This window comes from Cervus canadensis, chromosome X (genome assembly GCF_019320065.1).
Source record: "Cervus canadensis isolate Bull #8, Minnesota chromosome X, ASM1932006v1, whole genome shotgun sequence".
NCBI lineage: Eukaryota > Metazoa > Chordata > Mammalia > Artiodactyla > Cervidae > Cervus > Cervus canadensis.
Window position 1 is genome coordinate 14,988,108 of NC_057419.1, and position 16,258 is coordinate 15,004,365.

General features: G+C 44.3%; 1 protein-coding gene and 1 long non-coding RNA gene across 5 annotated transcripts in view; one reads left to right on the forward strand and one right to left on the reverse strand.

Annotated features, from left to right (window-relative positions):
- The window catches only part of ARHGAP6 (Rho GTPase activating protein 6), a 488,293-nt gene that overhangs the window by 213,181 nt on the left and 258,854 nt on the right, over nucleotides 1-16,258 (forward strand). Inside the window, exon 1 of one of the 4 annotated variants that reach the window (XM_043458075.1) lies at nucleotides 4,261-4,628. The exons of 2 other annotated variants lie outside the window; for them this stretch is intronic. In XM_043458075.1, the coding sequence (XP_043314010.1) occupies nucleotides 4,584-4,628 (45 nt within the window). In that variant the 5' untranslated portion in view covers nucleotides 4,261-4,583. Of the gene's footprint in view, nucleotides 1-4,260; nucleotides 4,629-4,726; nucleotides 5,348-16,258 lie in introns of those variants that run through there. One more of the 4 variants, XM_043458080.1, reaches the window with a different exon arrangement.
- Nucleotides 1,014-4,262, reverse strand: LOC122434570. The gene is made up of 3 exons (XR_006267416.1): nucleotides 3,453-4,262; nucleotides 2,711-2,906; nucleotides 1,014-1,546 (listed from the first exon to the last, which is right to left on the reverse strand). It is a non-coding gene; the product is annotated as an uncharacterized LOC122434570 (long non-coding RNA).

Consider the following 16,258-nt stretch of genomic DNA (forward strand, 5'->3'; position numbering starts at 1 on the left):
GTGTTTTGCAATAATTCATTTAGCTACAAATTGTATGTTATCAATTTTTCTGTTTCAAAAATTTAAAAATACTGTTGGAGGTGGGTTGACAGGGTATGTAGGATGGAAGAGTATAGGAAGTGGGTTTGGAGGAAGAGGTTCCCCATCTAAGAGGGTCCCATACCTGCTCTGTCAACGACAGGGCTGGGTGTGCAAGAAGGGCCTCGTCCTCTGATCTAAGTGCATTTTAGTTCTCATGTGGGCCTTCAGCTCCTCCTACACCCTTAAGCTGAATTTGCTTTCATGGATTTAGAAAAAGTTTTCCTTTAAAAAATGTAATCACCCTTGGGTTGGCATGAAATGTGGAAAATATTAACTCAGTTTATAGGCAGGCAGAGTAAATGCAAACAGGGATTTTAATTTAAATGTCCTGGCCGAGAGGGCAGCTGTCAGTACTGGAAATGCTGTAATATTTGGGGATAGGAAGTCATGAAAATGCCACTGATAGCGTGACATATTTTCTCTTAAAAGTGATGCTAGTAGAGGAACTCCTAGAGATTATTTTTGAGTCCTCTCTGGGGAAAATTGTAAACATCAGAGAAATTTATTTTAAAAAAAGATGACTAACCAAAATAGAGCATTAACTCAGCAGGCTCTTAACCTAACCAGTGAATGATATGAACTTCAGGCTTTTCTGAAGTGAGGTTTTTGTATGTTCTTTTCATTGCCCTCCATCACCCCTCAAGATCAAACCTGAATTTTGAAACCACCTGCCATTTAGTGAATAGGTTAAATGACCTAGAACAATAACTGCAAATTATACACACTTAGAATATTTGTTGAATAAGTAACCTAGTGACATGGGAAGGATACTTGGAAGTAGAGATGTGCAAAATAGAATTTTTTCTTAGAGTGGTGTTTAAAATATACCTTGAAGTAGATTCAAATAAAAATAATGTGTGGAATTCAAATTGTTTAAGATTTTTATTGAATTATAGTTGATTTACAATGTTTCAGGTGTAACATTAATTTACAATGTTACAGCAAAGTGATTCAGTTATACATATATATGCATACACATATATTCTTTTTCAGAATCTTTTATATTATAGGTTATTACAAGGTATTGAATATAGTAGTGTACATCTGTTAACCCCCAATTCCTAATTTATCCCTCCCCCTTCGGTAACCATGTTTGTTTTCTACTCTTTCTGTTTTGTAAATAAGTTCCTTTTTATCATTTTTTAAGACTCCATATATCCGGAAGTTGGTGATGGACAGGGAGGCCTGGCCTGCTGCGGTTCATGGGGTCGCAAAGAGTCAGACACGACTGAGCGACTGAACTGAACTGAACTGAACTGAATATGAGGGATATCATATGATTAAACTGTTCAAGATTTAGCAAACCTCTTAGAGTTCTGCACAATCTTCTAGATCCCTTGTCAAGTCTTGAAGAAATGGATTGAGAACTGAAGAGGTGCATAACTCACTCAGAGATGAATTGAAGAGTCTTGCAGCATGGATTGATGATTTCTTTTCTTAGATGCTTTGTCCTATCTCCTCAAACCTTTCAAACACAGAAAAAAACAACCCTGTTGCCCTTGAAAATTTAAGTCCAACTTAGCAATGACAATTTAGCAAGAAATCTGCTAGCAGACAGAAGTCATTCCAAAAGTGTAAGTACACAGTTTGGGGAGTGATGAATTATTTTTGGCTTACAGCAATGCTGTTTAGTGACTTAATAAATTTTTCAAAGACAGAGTACAAACAAACCAAGATCTAAGATAACCCAATTTTGACCTGGAGGTGACATATTCAAGGGTAATGATCAAGCACTATGTTTAAGTTTTTTTTTTTTTAATCCAGGGACCCGAATATTACTGTGTATATGTAGATAGATAGATCATGAAACAGTTTTTTTTTTTAGGGAAAGGGATTTTTAGCTTTGAGGGCTTAATGACAGGTGTAATAGAGGAAGAAGTCTTTAGGCTAGAGAGTTCCTCTTTCTAAATAGAGCACCAGGAAGCAGAGGTCCGACATGGGGCATTTGCATATGCATGCCCTCCTTTGGCCGCTCTAGCAGCATTCTCTTAAGGGTGCCGTGTAGCGAAGCTTGTACTGCTTCTCCTTGTTCTGAGGGTCTTTGATGACATAGCTCTTAGGGTTGCTTTCAGCAGCGGAGCAGAGTGAAAGTGAAGAGGGGACTTTAATGTGTTGTTTTTCCAGCTCTGCCTGGACGTGTCTGAGAGTAGGAAGGGCCTCCCAGGTGACTGGGTTCACTCTCTTCACCCACTCTGTAGAGGCGAAGGTGATCTGAGCAAGGCAGGCTGCAGGGAGGAGACCTGGGCAAATGGTGAAACTGACTTTCTCTTAAGATTGGTAGCACTCTGGCTGGAAGTTCCTGGTTTGGGTAGGGGGCTGAGTTTAAATTTATTTTTGTTTCTTTGCTGTCACAGTATAAAATACACATGGTGAAGGGTGTAAATTGCCCAAATCTGAACTGTACCACTCAGTGAATTTTTACACATGAGTGTCCTTGGGTAGCTGTCATACAGAATAGGATACAGAACATTTTCAGAATCCTAAAAGGTTCCCTTGCATCCCCTTCCCAGTGAGTACCACCTCCACATCTTGGAAATCATGATTCTGGCTGCTACCGCCAGAGATCACATTTCCCTATTTAAGTTCAACATGTGAATTTCAACTTCTGAATAAATAAATGGAATCTTACAGTACGTTCTCTTTTTCAGTCTGATTTCTCTCTCTGGACACAGCGTTTGTGAGAATAATCCATGTTGTCATGTCCAACAGTAGCATTTTCCTGTCATTGCTGAGCAGTATGTGTTCTCTTGTATGGAGGGACCAAGGTTCGTTCATCACACACCAACCAGTTGATGGACATTTGGATAGTTTCCATGTTGGTGATTCTGTTTAAAGATATTATGAACATTCTTGTACATGAGAAGGACACTGGCACCCATTTCTCTATATATTTATGAATGGGGTCAGAGGGTAGGCATATGGTCAACTCTAGAAGATGTAATCTTACAGTTTTCCAGGCAGATGAACTGTCATGGTATCTAGTAGTAGATTCTTTAGGATACCTGCACCCCTGGCTTCACATTCTCACAGCTGTGAAGAACTGACACATTTGCATGCATGCTCAGTTGTGTCTGACTCTTTGCAACCCCAAGGACTGTAGCCCACCAGGCTCCTCTGTCCATGGGACTGTCCAGGCAAGAATACTGGAGTGGGTTGCCATTTCCTTCTCCAGAGGATCTTCCCTATCCAGAGATCGAACCTGTGTCCCCTGCATTGGCAGGCGGATTCTTTACCACTGAGTCACCTGGGAAGCCCGGAATTGACACAAGCCACCCGCAAATCCATCCTCTACTTGATAGCCACCCCTCTTGGGCTTGGAATGAATGATTTCACAGAGTCTGGAGTTTCTCTACTCTGGTCCCAATCCCTACCTTTATCTGGATGTAGCTTGTGAGAGGCTGCTGGCAAATCACAGAATATCAGGCTTGGGGAGGGACCTTGGCGCTCAAAGTGTAGGCTTCCACCAGGGGATTACGAAGTAGAAGTCCGTTTTAGGTGGCGTTGTGAATCTGCAGTGTGTGCTAAAATCATTCGGTTAATCTGGCAGCATTTGGAAATAGTGTGCGTTTCTTCTCTTTCCAAATCCTCGCTGTGTTGTTTTCTGATTTGCTAAGACAAAGAAAGGAGGGCTCCGAGCACTCCCCCCACCCCCAACTCAGCTTCATCCTGGCACCCACGCTAGTCCTCAGTGCCAGCTGAGTTCCTGCAGATTTTCCAGGACTCCCCCGTGCCGCCGGGTTCCCTAGACATGCCCAGGTCCTGCACGCCCTCTGGGACTCAGTTGGCCCGAAGTGGCGTGGCCCAGCAAGCCTCCAGCCCGGCCTCCCTCTCCTCAACAGCTCCCCGAGGCAGCTGACTTGGCCCCTCTCCGGCCTGCTCGCTCCTGAGGTTCCCGCCACTAAGATTCTCTCAGAGGAAGGCTTTCCAACGACCGAAACTCCACCCTCGCCGGGGGCCGGTTCCGAATCGGCTTTCGGCGTCAGGCCCACACCTCCTTCAAAGTTAGTCAAAGTCTCTTTCTTGGAGACCCAAGCTCTCTCCCTCTCGCTGGTGGTGAAGGCGTTAGCAGCCCCGGCCCTGGCATCCCGGGGCCCATGGGCTCGGGGAGGGGCGGGGTGGCAGGCGTTCGGAGCGCCGGCCGCCCTGACACCTGTCGTGGGCGCGCTCGGTCGCTGTAGCCCCCAAACAGCTGGCGGCGGCGGTCGAGACTGGGGCCCGGCAGGAGCGGAAGGAATTAAACGCCCGCCCATCGAATCTGACTCGGCCTCTCCCTCCTCCTCCTCCTCCTCCTCCTTCCCCTTCGCCGTCGCCTCCTCCCTGTCCCCACCGGCTCCGCGGCGGGACGCTGGTGCCCCGGACGCTTTGCACCGCGCTCTGGGCGCAAGGAGCAGGGCTCGAGTCCAGGGGCTGCCCGACGATGGCGGTAAAATAGGGGGACCCCAGAGAGGCGCCACGACCCCAGCCTGAGCCCCAGAGCCCGCCACTCCTCCCCCGGTGGCGACATGGGGGACCCGGTGAACCGCGAGAAACCTCAGCTGCACTATGCGGTGAGTGTCCCGGCGCGCGCAGAGGCGACAGGGGGCGCCACACGGCCGACCTGGGGGGACAGCGCGGAGTTGGGAGTTAAAAGGATCCGGGGCTCCGCAGAGGTCCTCGGTGTGTGATTCGGGGGAGGGGGTTGGAGAGTGCCGCGTGCATCACCCCGAGTGTCACCTGTTCAAAAACTCGAGTGCCCCTTGGAAAGGGATCCCCCACTCCCGGAGCCCGTGGTCCTCTGCCCCGCGCAGTGGTCACTGCGTTTGGGGCCGGGGGCTGGACCCTGCCGCCGCCTCTCTGGTCAAGGCTGAGAAATGGGACTCCCGGGGCTGGGCCCAGGTTCGCCTACCCAACCTTTGGTGATATACACCGCAAGAACCCACAGAGAACTGGACGGGAGGCAGGGCGACTTGGCGATCCCAGCGTGTGACCAGTGGACCCTCCGGAGAAGCCCTGCAGGGCGCCTTGGGGTGCGCCGGTTTGCTCCTTGGAAAAGGGGGCGTGCATTTCCCTAGGAGTTTGTAGCCGGACACAAGATTGCACGCTTTCTGATTTAATATAAGAAGGGTGTCTGTGTGTCGGCGGCCTCCCTTCCTGTTGACTCAAATATTCCACATTTCTTGGGGTCCTCCTGTATGTCAGACACTGCGCGGAGCGGGGGACCGCAGGACACACCAGACATAAAACTCGTGGAGTTTGCCTCCTTTAAAGAAGGAGTCAAGATTTCTAGGTGAGTGATGGGACCGACCAGATCCAGGTTGTAGACTGAGTTTCTTTTTGAGAAAGAGAGAAGACTTAAGAAAGAAAAGTCCATTGAACCTAGAGATGTTTCTGAGGAATGGGTACTACTTGTGAAGATTCTGAGCGCCGCCTCCAGGAAGCCAACAGGCATCTGTGTTAATTTACCCCAGTCTTTGGACATGTCTCTGTGGTAGATGTGTGGCTTTGACGTGGGGCACTGCAGTTGTTCTGGCATCTGCTGCTTTACTGAGTTCTCCCTGACATGATTTTCACTATTGAGATGGGACATTCTGGGGGCCAACTTTCAAAACTGGGGAGAATTAACACGGAAAGTTAGGAATCATCAATATTTATAATAAGGCAGAGGCAGTTATCTGCTGGGAATTCGTGTCCTCCACAATGCACTCTCCACATTTAAAAAAGGGAAAGCTTTCAAGGAAGGAGTCGAGGTGAACAGGGATGGTAGGTGCAGAGGTCCCAGGGAGCTGCTCCAACTGGTTCCCAGGGCCTTAGTAGAGTGGCTGGTTGCAGGCGGGGCCGGGTGGGGGGGACACGACAGGTTGGGCTCACCGAGACCTTCTGTGGTTTCACTTTGCTGCGCTGGAAAAAAAAAAATGAGGGCCTGAATTAGGAAATCGTTAAGGTTCCTTCTCAGGCACCCGTTCTAGGAACCTATGACGACTCTTTCTCTAGTTTTGCCAGCGTTACTTGCCTTGAAATGCCCGGGGAGACACTAGTAAGTTACTAATGCCTGTTCTTTTTTTTTTTTTTTTTTTTGAGACACTAGCGCTCAGCGATTTGCCTTTTAAAGCGGTATTAAGGGCAACCTGTTTTCAGCAGAGGTTTCTTTGCACAGAAAGATCTAGGGTCTGTGCTCATTATGTCTAATCAGCATCTCATCCCACTACCTTCTTCTGATTTTGAACTGTGTGCTGGTGCCCTTTGAATTGTAATCTGAGGTGTCAATATCATTTACAAGGTGAGGGAGGAAAGGTGAGAACTGACTCCTTAAAAAAAAAATCTATTCATTGTATGAATGATTATTGCCTTAATTATGCAAATACACCCAATGCATCACGAAACAAATTAAAAATTATTTTCAATCAGATGTCTCATTTTCCTAAAAGCAAAAACTTAAGAGTTAAGCAGATGTTAAAGCCTCCTCTTGCTCTCTGAAGATATGCTGATGAAATCGCCCTGTATTCTAGCACAGATCACTACATACGTATTTTCTGAGTTAAGACTCAGAAGGAAGATTCCAGAGAGAATATGTTGGCTCTCAGGTCAGAAGAAGTCACCCCGGTCCTCTGAAGCATACTTTAGAATGACAAAGCAGCAGCGCTCAGCAGCACTGTATCAGTCACAAGTCAAAAGAATGTTCTTTATTAAGTGTGACCCATTGTTTTTCATATTAACATAACCCTCTGTGGCTTAAGATCTGTTCTAACGCTGCACTCTTTGTCTGCTTCCCCCACAGTGATTGAGGTAATTCCAAGAGCTTCTTTTGCCTTTTTGCATAAATATTCCTCTTATCCAACTTGGTTTTGCCCCATTGTGTATTATCCTGGAGTCCTGAGGGCTGTTTTTTTTTTTTTTTTGTCTATATCTTCTAGAAAAGAATTATCTTCAGGTGTCCTCAGTACCTCTTGCCTCCTCTGAAATCTAATCCAGGGGCAAGTAATACTCTTTCTTCAGTGCTTTTTTTTTCATTTGGCCAAGGGGAGACTGCATTTAAGAAATCAGTGGCTCACAGTTTACTCAAATGTTCATCAAACATTTTTGTGGGCCAGGTATTTGGCCATTTTTCCAAAGATGATTAAATAGTGAAAATCTTAAGAATTGCTATGAGTTCTTCACTCATCTTTTCAAATGGTCCTAATAGTGACAAAGAGAGAAATACAAAACACTTAAGCAGAGAAGAACATCCTGCATTTATAAAATCAGTTAGCACTTTCCTGAAGTATAGCACAACCGTCTTGTTTTATCATCAAAACAAAAATGCAGCCAACATTTTCCTCCCAACCTTTTCCTCCCACGGTTTTCCCACATGGAGTTTATAGTGACTCCATCCTCCCAGCTGGGTGTCATCCTTTGATGCCTTTTGGTGACTTGGTCAGCTTTGCATTTTGAAAATCCTCCTTTGGTCCCAGGATGGGGTAGAGGGTGAGGAGGCATCAAAGTGTGTGCTTCCTCGCATTTGGAGCAGGGAGACATGAGAGGAGATGCTCTCTACCTGAACTGAGCTGGAGGTTGAGTGCAGTCAGCATATTTTAGAGATGCTTAGGACACTGAACCAGCCAGACTGCATTTGGAGGGGCTATAGAGGGTCAAGGATGACATGCACAAATCAGTGCTTGCCTGGCAGCACTCCTAGAGAAACTGCAGCTTCTCACTGTTATTGTCTTATACACGTTGCAAAGTCTTTGGACGCTATCTGTGTCAATTTCAGCCTCAAATCCAGCTGGTGGGTTAGGTTTTCTATTTTGTGGTTGAAGAAATTCAAGTTTAGAGTGGTGGAGTTCAAGGTGGCACAGGTGGAGTTGGTGACAGAACAGAGAGTTTTATGCACGTGCCCTGATCCCACAGAGCTCATTTGACTCAGAAAATTGAGTTAAAAGAGCCAAATTTTCCTCCCTTTTTCCTCTTTAGTCACCATAATAAACAAACATTCAAATATCCTACTTTCAGTGACTTAATGTGACCCTTCATATGGTTGAATTACACAGCCAGATAGCTCTTTAACTGGACTGCTATAGACAAGACCCCAAATTTGCACATCCATTAAGTTGAATGCCATTTCATCATGTGTTTCTCAGCCTCAGCAAAGTGAATGTTTTGAGTAGGATTGTTCTTTGTTGTGGGGCCGTCCTTTACTCCGAACAATGTTTAGCAGCATCCTTGATATCTACCTACTAGATACCAGTACCATAGCCCCACCCACCCCCAGTTGTGATAACCAAATGTATCTCCAGACAGGGCCAAATGTCCCGTAGAGGGCAAGATTGTTCCCACTGGAGACCCCCTGGTCTATCTAATTTTCATGTATATTTTAAGAAGATGTAACATTTACTGTGTAGTGAGACTGAGAAAGAGAAGACAGTAAATGTTCTGAATATTATATATATTCTATTCAAAGAACATGCAGAACTTCAGGGAAAGACCAACACAGAGGTTCAGAGAGAGCCTCAAATGCAGCCCGAGTGCTGGGGGTATAAGAATGAATCAGCCTAGTTTCACTGATGGTGGCCTTAGCAATGTTCTCCCCCTTTTGTTGAGCCCCCAAAAGTCAGGTCGCTTGGCCTGAGTTAAAGATTACCTTAATCTGCCTTTCCCAACAGTCCTCATATGCTTTCTTCCATTAACTCCAAAGAGAATATTGCAAACCTTGATCATCTACCAAGATCTTGTGACAAATGCCTAATTTCATGACAACCTGTGCAATTAAGTATGGTGACTTCAGTAGAATCACTACACTGAGTATTAGTTTTAGAACAACTTATTGGAGGCGTTTTGGAACAACTTACGGAATACTATTATCCCCAGCATCTCCCTGGAGGCACTCACTTATTTTCACCCTCTTTTTGTGAAAGAGAAACAATAAGGTTTCATGTTGCTGCCTGTAAAGATAAGTCTATGGATGGGTTACGTGTGTTCTGTTCACTGAGGTGTGGCAAAAAGCAAGGGACTTAGGCTCTGATTTGGGATATCCCCCCATGGAGTCTAGCTGTCAAGATGCAGCCATTTTCGTCCCTTGGACTGGTCCACTTCTGAGCTTCTCTGCTGCTGACATCACTTCCTGTTTGGTGCAGACCATGGCCTGGTTACTAAACACTGACTCTCTGCTTATGGTTCCTCCTCCCTAAGGAACCCACTGGAAGGGCTAAGCTGCTTACCCTGGCAGGGAGCCTTTCCTCACCCAAATCTGTTGAGGTCTTATTATGAAAGTTTCCAAGTTTGCTTTCTATGAACATTTGATTTTGAAAGACTTTAAAGCCATTAAGTCTGCTTAATAATTCAGTGGTGTTGGTTACAGGATGAGTGTGTGCGTGCTCAGTCGCTTCAGTCATGTCTGACTCTTTGTGATCCTGTGAACTGCAGCCCACCAGGCTCCTCTGTCCATGGGATTCTCCAAGCAAGAATATTGTAGTGGGTTGCCCTGTCTTCCTCCAGGGGATCTTCCAGACCCAGGGATTGAACCCGTCTCTCTGCATTCCTGGAGGATTCTTTACTGCTGAGCTGCCGGGAAGCCCCTGATTACAGGCTATTCTTTGGTATTCCAAAGACACCCAGAACTAGGCACCTTTGCAGCACCGATCTGATATGGATCAGTCATCATCCATCAGTTCTGCCAGTGTAGACATCTTAGGAAATTCAGCGGAATTTGTACTGGCCTGCTGCATGGCTCAGAATTCATTTTTATAATACTCTGCTTGCTACTCATTTGTCTCCTCACAAAAGCCCAGCTTTTGCAAGTTACAAATCAGTGGGAGACTGTTGAATCACCTTAACACCTCTACTAATGGTGGATACCTTTTCTATTCCCCATCCCCACCTCCCGACACACTTTCTTTCCTGCTGCCCTGAGTTTCCCCTGAATATAACCTCTTTGGTCTGGAACTCTCATCATCTTAGGAAGCCACATCTCCCATCCTTCAAAACACTTCTTTTTTTTAATGTTATTATTTAATGATTATGGCTGTGCTGAGTCTTCGTTGCAGTGCACAGACTCTTTGTTGCTGCCTGTTGGGATTTCTCTAGCTGTGGCGAGCAGGGACCACTCCCTAGTTGTTGTGTGTGGTCTTCTCATTGCGGTGGCTTCTCTTGTTGTGGAGCACAGGCTCTAGGGCATGCGGGCTCAATTGTTGTCGTGCGGGGTCTCAGTTGCCCCGTGGCATGTGGGATCCTAGTTCCCAGATCAAGGATCAAACCCATGTTCCCCTCATTGACAGATAGACTCTTAACCATTGGACCACCAGGAAAGTCCCTCAAAACCCTTGTTAAGCACCACTGCTAGTTGATAAACAGTCGTATTCCTGTTGCATGTTGTGTAGCAGAGATATCTGTTAATCATAAGAAAACAGATACTCCCCTTGGCTTCAGTCCTTTCTGATCATAAACTTGTATTATTTACTTTTTCTGTTCCCCGCCTGGGGATAACTCTGAACCAAATTCACTTGAGTCTCAACTTGGTCATGATATTATTGTCCAGTTGTATGTACTCTTCACTGGGTTTTTGGTTTCTCACCTGTCCCTCACCTGTATCACTCTTGGCTTTTTCTGCCTCAGTAAATGGTCAGTGACTTGGTGAGCTGCCCAAGCCAGACACCTAGGGGTCATCCTGAAGCCCTCCCTTTCCTGCATCCCCCACCTTGAACCTGGCCCTGCCAGGTCTGTTTTCATAGCACTCTCCAAATTCATCCTCTTCTTTCCACCTGCACTGCTGTCATCTAAACCCGAACACACAGCATCCGTCATCCTCACTAAGACAACATGGTAACCCTATAGTCCAGTCGTGGGACCAGTCGAGATCTTTTTAAAAAATGAGATTGTGACATTTCAGTGCTTAAAGCTCTCTGATTGGTTTCCATTACACTTAGACTAATACCTTCATCTATGACCTTGGCCTTCCAAGTCCTCCTACATAAATCTCCCTGCTTCCTGACACCCTCCCTCAGCTTAACACTGCTCAGCCACATCAGTGTACTTTCTGTTCCTCAAATGTGACCAGTTCTTTCCTGCCCTGGACCTTTGTTCCTGCTGTCTCTTCTGCCTTGGATGTTGTGTGTGTGTGTGTGTGTGTATCCTGTAAGTTGCGGAGGAAAAAACTCACTTCCTCGACTGCTCACTCCAAAGTGCTTCTGATTCCATCAGTCCACTGATCATAGCACACTAGATGCTGCATTCATTGTCTGCTCCACTACTTAGTATTATATTAGATGTGTTGGACTCCCTACATTCAGGGCAAGGACCTCATCGTTCTTTTCCCATTATATTCCCACTGCCTAGAATGGGTCCTGGTACAGGATGGGCACACAATAAACATCCATGAGGAAATGAATCTGGCTACTTGAGTGGTTTCACCTATACACACCACAATCCACAGTGGATTCAAAACTTCGCTTATCATCAGCTGATGATTGCAGAACGTACTGGCTTGAGGGCTTCACCCAATTTCCACTAAATGAGACTCTTCAAGGCCTAAGGCTTGGCATCAGTGATTCTGACAACAGCCATGTTTGGAAACCACCAAATGATTGAAATACATGGTGGACCAGATATTGTTCAAGAAGCCTCTACAAAGTCTAGATTCAGTGGTAAGAGGGATCCAGAGAGTTCAACGTAGGGCTTCTCCTGAGGTGACTCTGAGGTAATGGAGTACCAGTTTTCAGAGAGGTCTTTTGTTTTGTAACCTGACATTTTCATTTCAGCTGAACACACTAAGAGTACAAGAGGCGTAGGAATGCTTCCTCTCCCATAGTGTGAGGGCAAAAATGTCCCTCAGCATCTGTTTTCTAGGCAGTCTAAGCCAGTGGCTCTCAACCAGGGGACACTGAGAAATGTCTAGAGGCATTGTTGTTGTCACAGCTGGCAAGGCATGCTACTGGCATCTAGTAGGTAGAGACCTGAGTTTGCTTTGTCCATTCCCAAAGTCAATAGTGCTGAAATTAAGAAACTTTGCCTTAGATTTATCTCTGTAGACATCAACATCTTTGCCGTTTGAGAGGTTCGTTTTGTATTGTGGTCTCTCAAATGAATTGTATGTCTTTCCCTACTGTTTAAGAGTGAGACAAAATGTGAGTTACCTCTTCCAAATGTGAGTGAGTCATGGCTATGAGCATCATGTTTCACACCGTGGGGGAAGGGTGATGGTGGACCTTCTAGAAGCCTCACTGCCTTGGGCTTTTTGCTTCTTCACTCCTCAACTCCTGATGCCCTTTGTCATCTTGGATCTTGTTTTTAAACATTTCCTGTCTTCTCTCTTGTGTCAGACTTCAGCTGACTTCTTGATGCATCAGAGTCTAACGATCTTGTCTCAGTTCACTACCTCTATTCTGAGATAGCTGGAATAGCAGTTTATTAAACATGGTAGTCATGGCTCTAGAATTCAGTTCAGTTCAGTTCAGTCTCGCAGTCATGTCCAACTCTTTGTGACTCCATGGACTGCAGCACGCCAGGCTTCCCTGTTCATCACCAACTCCCGGAGCCTACTCAAACTCATGTCCATCAAGTCGGTGATGCTCTAGAACTAGTGATCATCATCTCCCAACTAGGATGTGAGGGATTCTCCCAAAGCCTGCATGCTTGGATGTTGAGTCCATGACTGTAGGTGAGTAGGGAGCTAGGGTCCACCACTCTCTAACAATCACTTGTTGAGGATGTGATGCAGACTGGCCTGCTCTGGGGGAAATGCAAAGGCACTAAAAGAAAAACAAAAGTGAGAAGGAGAAAGTTAGCTTCTCTCAGCTCTTCTCTCTCAATTCCATCCTGGTTAAAAATTTCCCAGTCAAGACACACCTCCTTGGTCCAATGTGGGCCCCTCGACAACCCAGGGGGACAGAGTGACAAGATCAGTCAGATTTGAGTCATTGTCCATTTCTATTGCTAAGGAGGCAAACTGATTCAAAGGCATTGGATTTAACATAATAAGTGCTTAATTCCTTTAGAATTTTAAAAATTATATAATTTGCTATGATCTTCATCATCCTATGATTTGTACTCAGACTTAAATGGTTTCTAACTATCCTTGTTTCTCTCTATTACTTCTTGGAGTGGCAAAGTCTTACATGGGAGCATTTGACTGGCTGGAACAGGTTATTTGATTTCATGTTAATTTTAAAGGGGAGAGGGAAGGTCTCCCATTAGAGATGTGGACTATTGACCAATAATTCTATATAATGATATATTGCCTTGAAATAGCAATTTGCATGATGAAGGGTTAATAAATGAACAAATGTCAACTGCAAAAAAAAAAAAAAACCCACAGAACTCCCAATCAGCCCAGGGTGGCGAGTGTGTTGGCATTCTATCTGCCACTGACAAGGATTGTGGGGCCCCTTCTCAAGTCCTGGCCACATCAGTGAATGTTAATTAGCATGGCCTGTCTTAGATTGTAAGTTCTGAAGTAATGGGGGAGTAAATAGTTTTAAAAGTCTTAGGAGCTTGCAAAATTTTGGACTAAGATCGTCAAGGTTTACAAATGAATGCAGTTAATTTAATATCTTTTAATGTACCCTCTCAGATTTTCTGGTTCTAATCTTATTTTCAGAAGACAACTATTCTGATTTGTTTTGTTCTTAAGTACTTTCTGAATATTTAAAAACTTAAAGATAGATTAAATGAAACAATAAGGACTACCACCCATCCTTATATGGTACTGCTTTCTCTGTCTTTATGGTGACTGCTTGGATGTAGCTGTGGGATACATCTCAGTTTGGGTAAATTATACACAAAGTACGAGACTACTTTACTCAAATATGAACAGTGTTGATGAGGGCTCTTTCCTTGAAAGATGTCATGATCCTTTAAAATGAAAATAAAAACTGGTCAGGATTTTCTCTCCGTTTTTTTTTTTTTTTTTTTTTGTTGTTTGACACAGTCTTAGAATTCTTCCAAGTTAAATTTGTATAGTAAAATTTGAGTGTTTGGAGTGCCAAATACATTAGATTTCTGAGATGAAGTTTTCAGAGGAATTTAGAGTTATGGCTTTGGGGGAAGTTGCCATGGAAACAGCAAAAGATGTTCAGATGAATCAATTTTAAAAATATTTTTTGAATGACCCCTTTCTATAGCTGATTGAGATCTTGGTAAAGAAAGGTGTCCATCCAAGTGAAATAAAGAGGCTAAAAGTATGTCACCAGTGTGCGGAGCATGTCGGTTGTGTATTTGCTGAGCTCCGCTGTGCCAGGGAACACAAGGCATGAGCTCCGCCCATTGTGGACAGGACTCTTGGACATCGCTCTGAAGTCCTTATTTAGCAGTGCCGTTTTAATTCAATCCACAGAGTAATAATCGTTTCACAAGAAAATGGGATGTCAGGTTTGCTGAGGGAATTTGAAAATGGTCACACGTAGTATTATTTATGTGAGTATTTATGCACATGACTTGTAACAGTTCCATTATGATGTCAGTTTGATGGTCTGAGCAAAATGTAAACCACAGTCTTAACTTCGATCTCAAAAGATAAGGTGTTCTCCCACCTTAGCTACTGACTCACAGAGAAGGGCATTGTATCCATAAGAATGTGACAGGAAACAGATGGGACACTCAAAAATGCCTAAGGAAAGGACTATTAACCAGAATCAACAAGGGTAGTAAGGTACAGAGAAATTAGCAGTGGGGAAGCCGTGACCACAGGGAGACAGAGAGGGTCCACCATTACCAAAACCCACTGATGGCCCACCTTGCAGGAAGGGACCCTGGAAAGGTACCCAGTGAGGATTGCAGCAAGGGCAAAATATAGAGAAGCAGGGGTGGAGTGGGATGAGAGATGAACACTCTGACCTCTTGGTCTTCTGCTCACTCATCTCCTTCTAGTACTAAACTCAACAAAATCCACTGAGATCAGTTTCAGAGGGCAAAGGCCAACACAGAAAAGGGAGGACATTTTTTGCTTTGTTTTGGCAGACATGGGGGAGAATTGGCAAATAGAAAATTCATCATATGCATGTCAGTCTTGTTTGAAGTTTAATTGCATTAAGAAAGACCCTAAATTCCTGAGTATATAGAGGACTCCCAAACTGCTTACAGTGGCTCTTTCCTCTCCCCATGGGTTATCTATAATACCATATTTAAGCTAGTAATGTGTCATGCCAACTCCACCTGTATATGATGTGCATGCCTTTAATATTCAAAGCTTGTTAAAGCCCTTACTTATCACATATTATACAGTGATGTATTTATATAGGTATTGTAATTAATTTAAAATCAAGAAACTCCATACTTAATTCAGAAATGCTTTGATCTAAATTTATTAATACAAACTTAAACTATAATAAATTCCTTTTCCTCTATACCCCTGGGCATAGTTTAATGTCTTTTCTAAAGAATGATAAAGGAAGAATGGATTTAGTCTTTTTCTGGTTGATGGGTAAAGAGTTCTAACCATTAAAGTTATACATCAACACCAGTGGGTTAACCTGTGCTTTATTCTCATTTCTGTCTGTTGGTAAAGGAGTGCTTGCAGCTGAAGACTGCAGTTGAACCATCCTGTACGCCAGTAACTTAGCAGAGAGAAAGCTCCCATTTCAACCTTGACTGCAGAAAGGGCCTCTCATTCTTAAGTTAGTTCCTCCTCAAGGCCCCTGTGTTTCCACTTTCATAACATCCATCTTGCATGTAAATTGCATCTTTAAAGATCATATTCATTATAGAACTGAAAAATCCATAGGGACAGAGACCAAAACCAGGGCCCATGTCTAGACTTCATCTCCTGGTCACATGAAGCATGTGCCTGGCACCTAGTGTGTGCTTGAATGTCAGCCAAGTTAATCAAGAACTTAATGCTCTTAGAAGTACTTAGACTGATTTACCGCCTTAATAATAACAGCCAATACTTACTGAATGCTTTCCATGAATTCTGGACATACTACCTGTAGTATCTCATTTAATCCTTTAAAGACCCCTGTGAGGTAGGTCCTATTATCATTCCCACTTATAGGATGAGGAAACCAAGGCACTGAGTTTAGATCTCTTTCAAGGTCACAACAGCTAGTAAGCAGTGGAACTGGGACTCAAGTCCTCATCAGTTTGACTGCCGAGTCTCAGTGCTTGAACCACTGCGTGGTGGCTGACTGCAAAATGGCACTGGGTTGAGATGTTACCTTTGAAATGACAGTTTTAAAAGCTTTGCATAAATTGTAAATATTCTAGAGTCATAGCAAGTTGCGAAAGTACAGTAAAA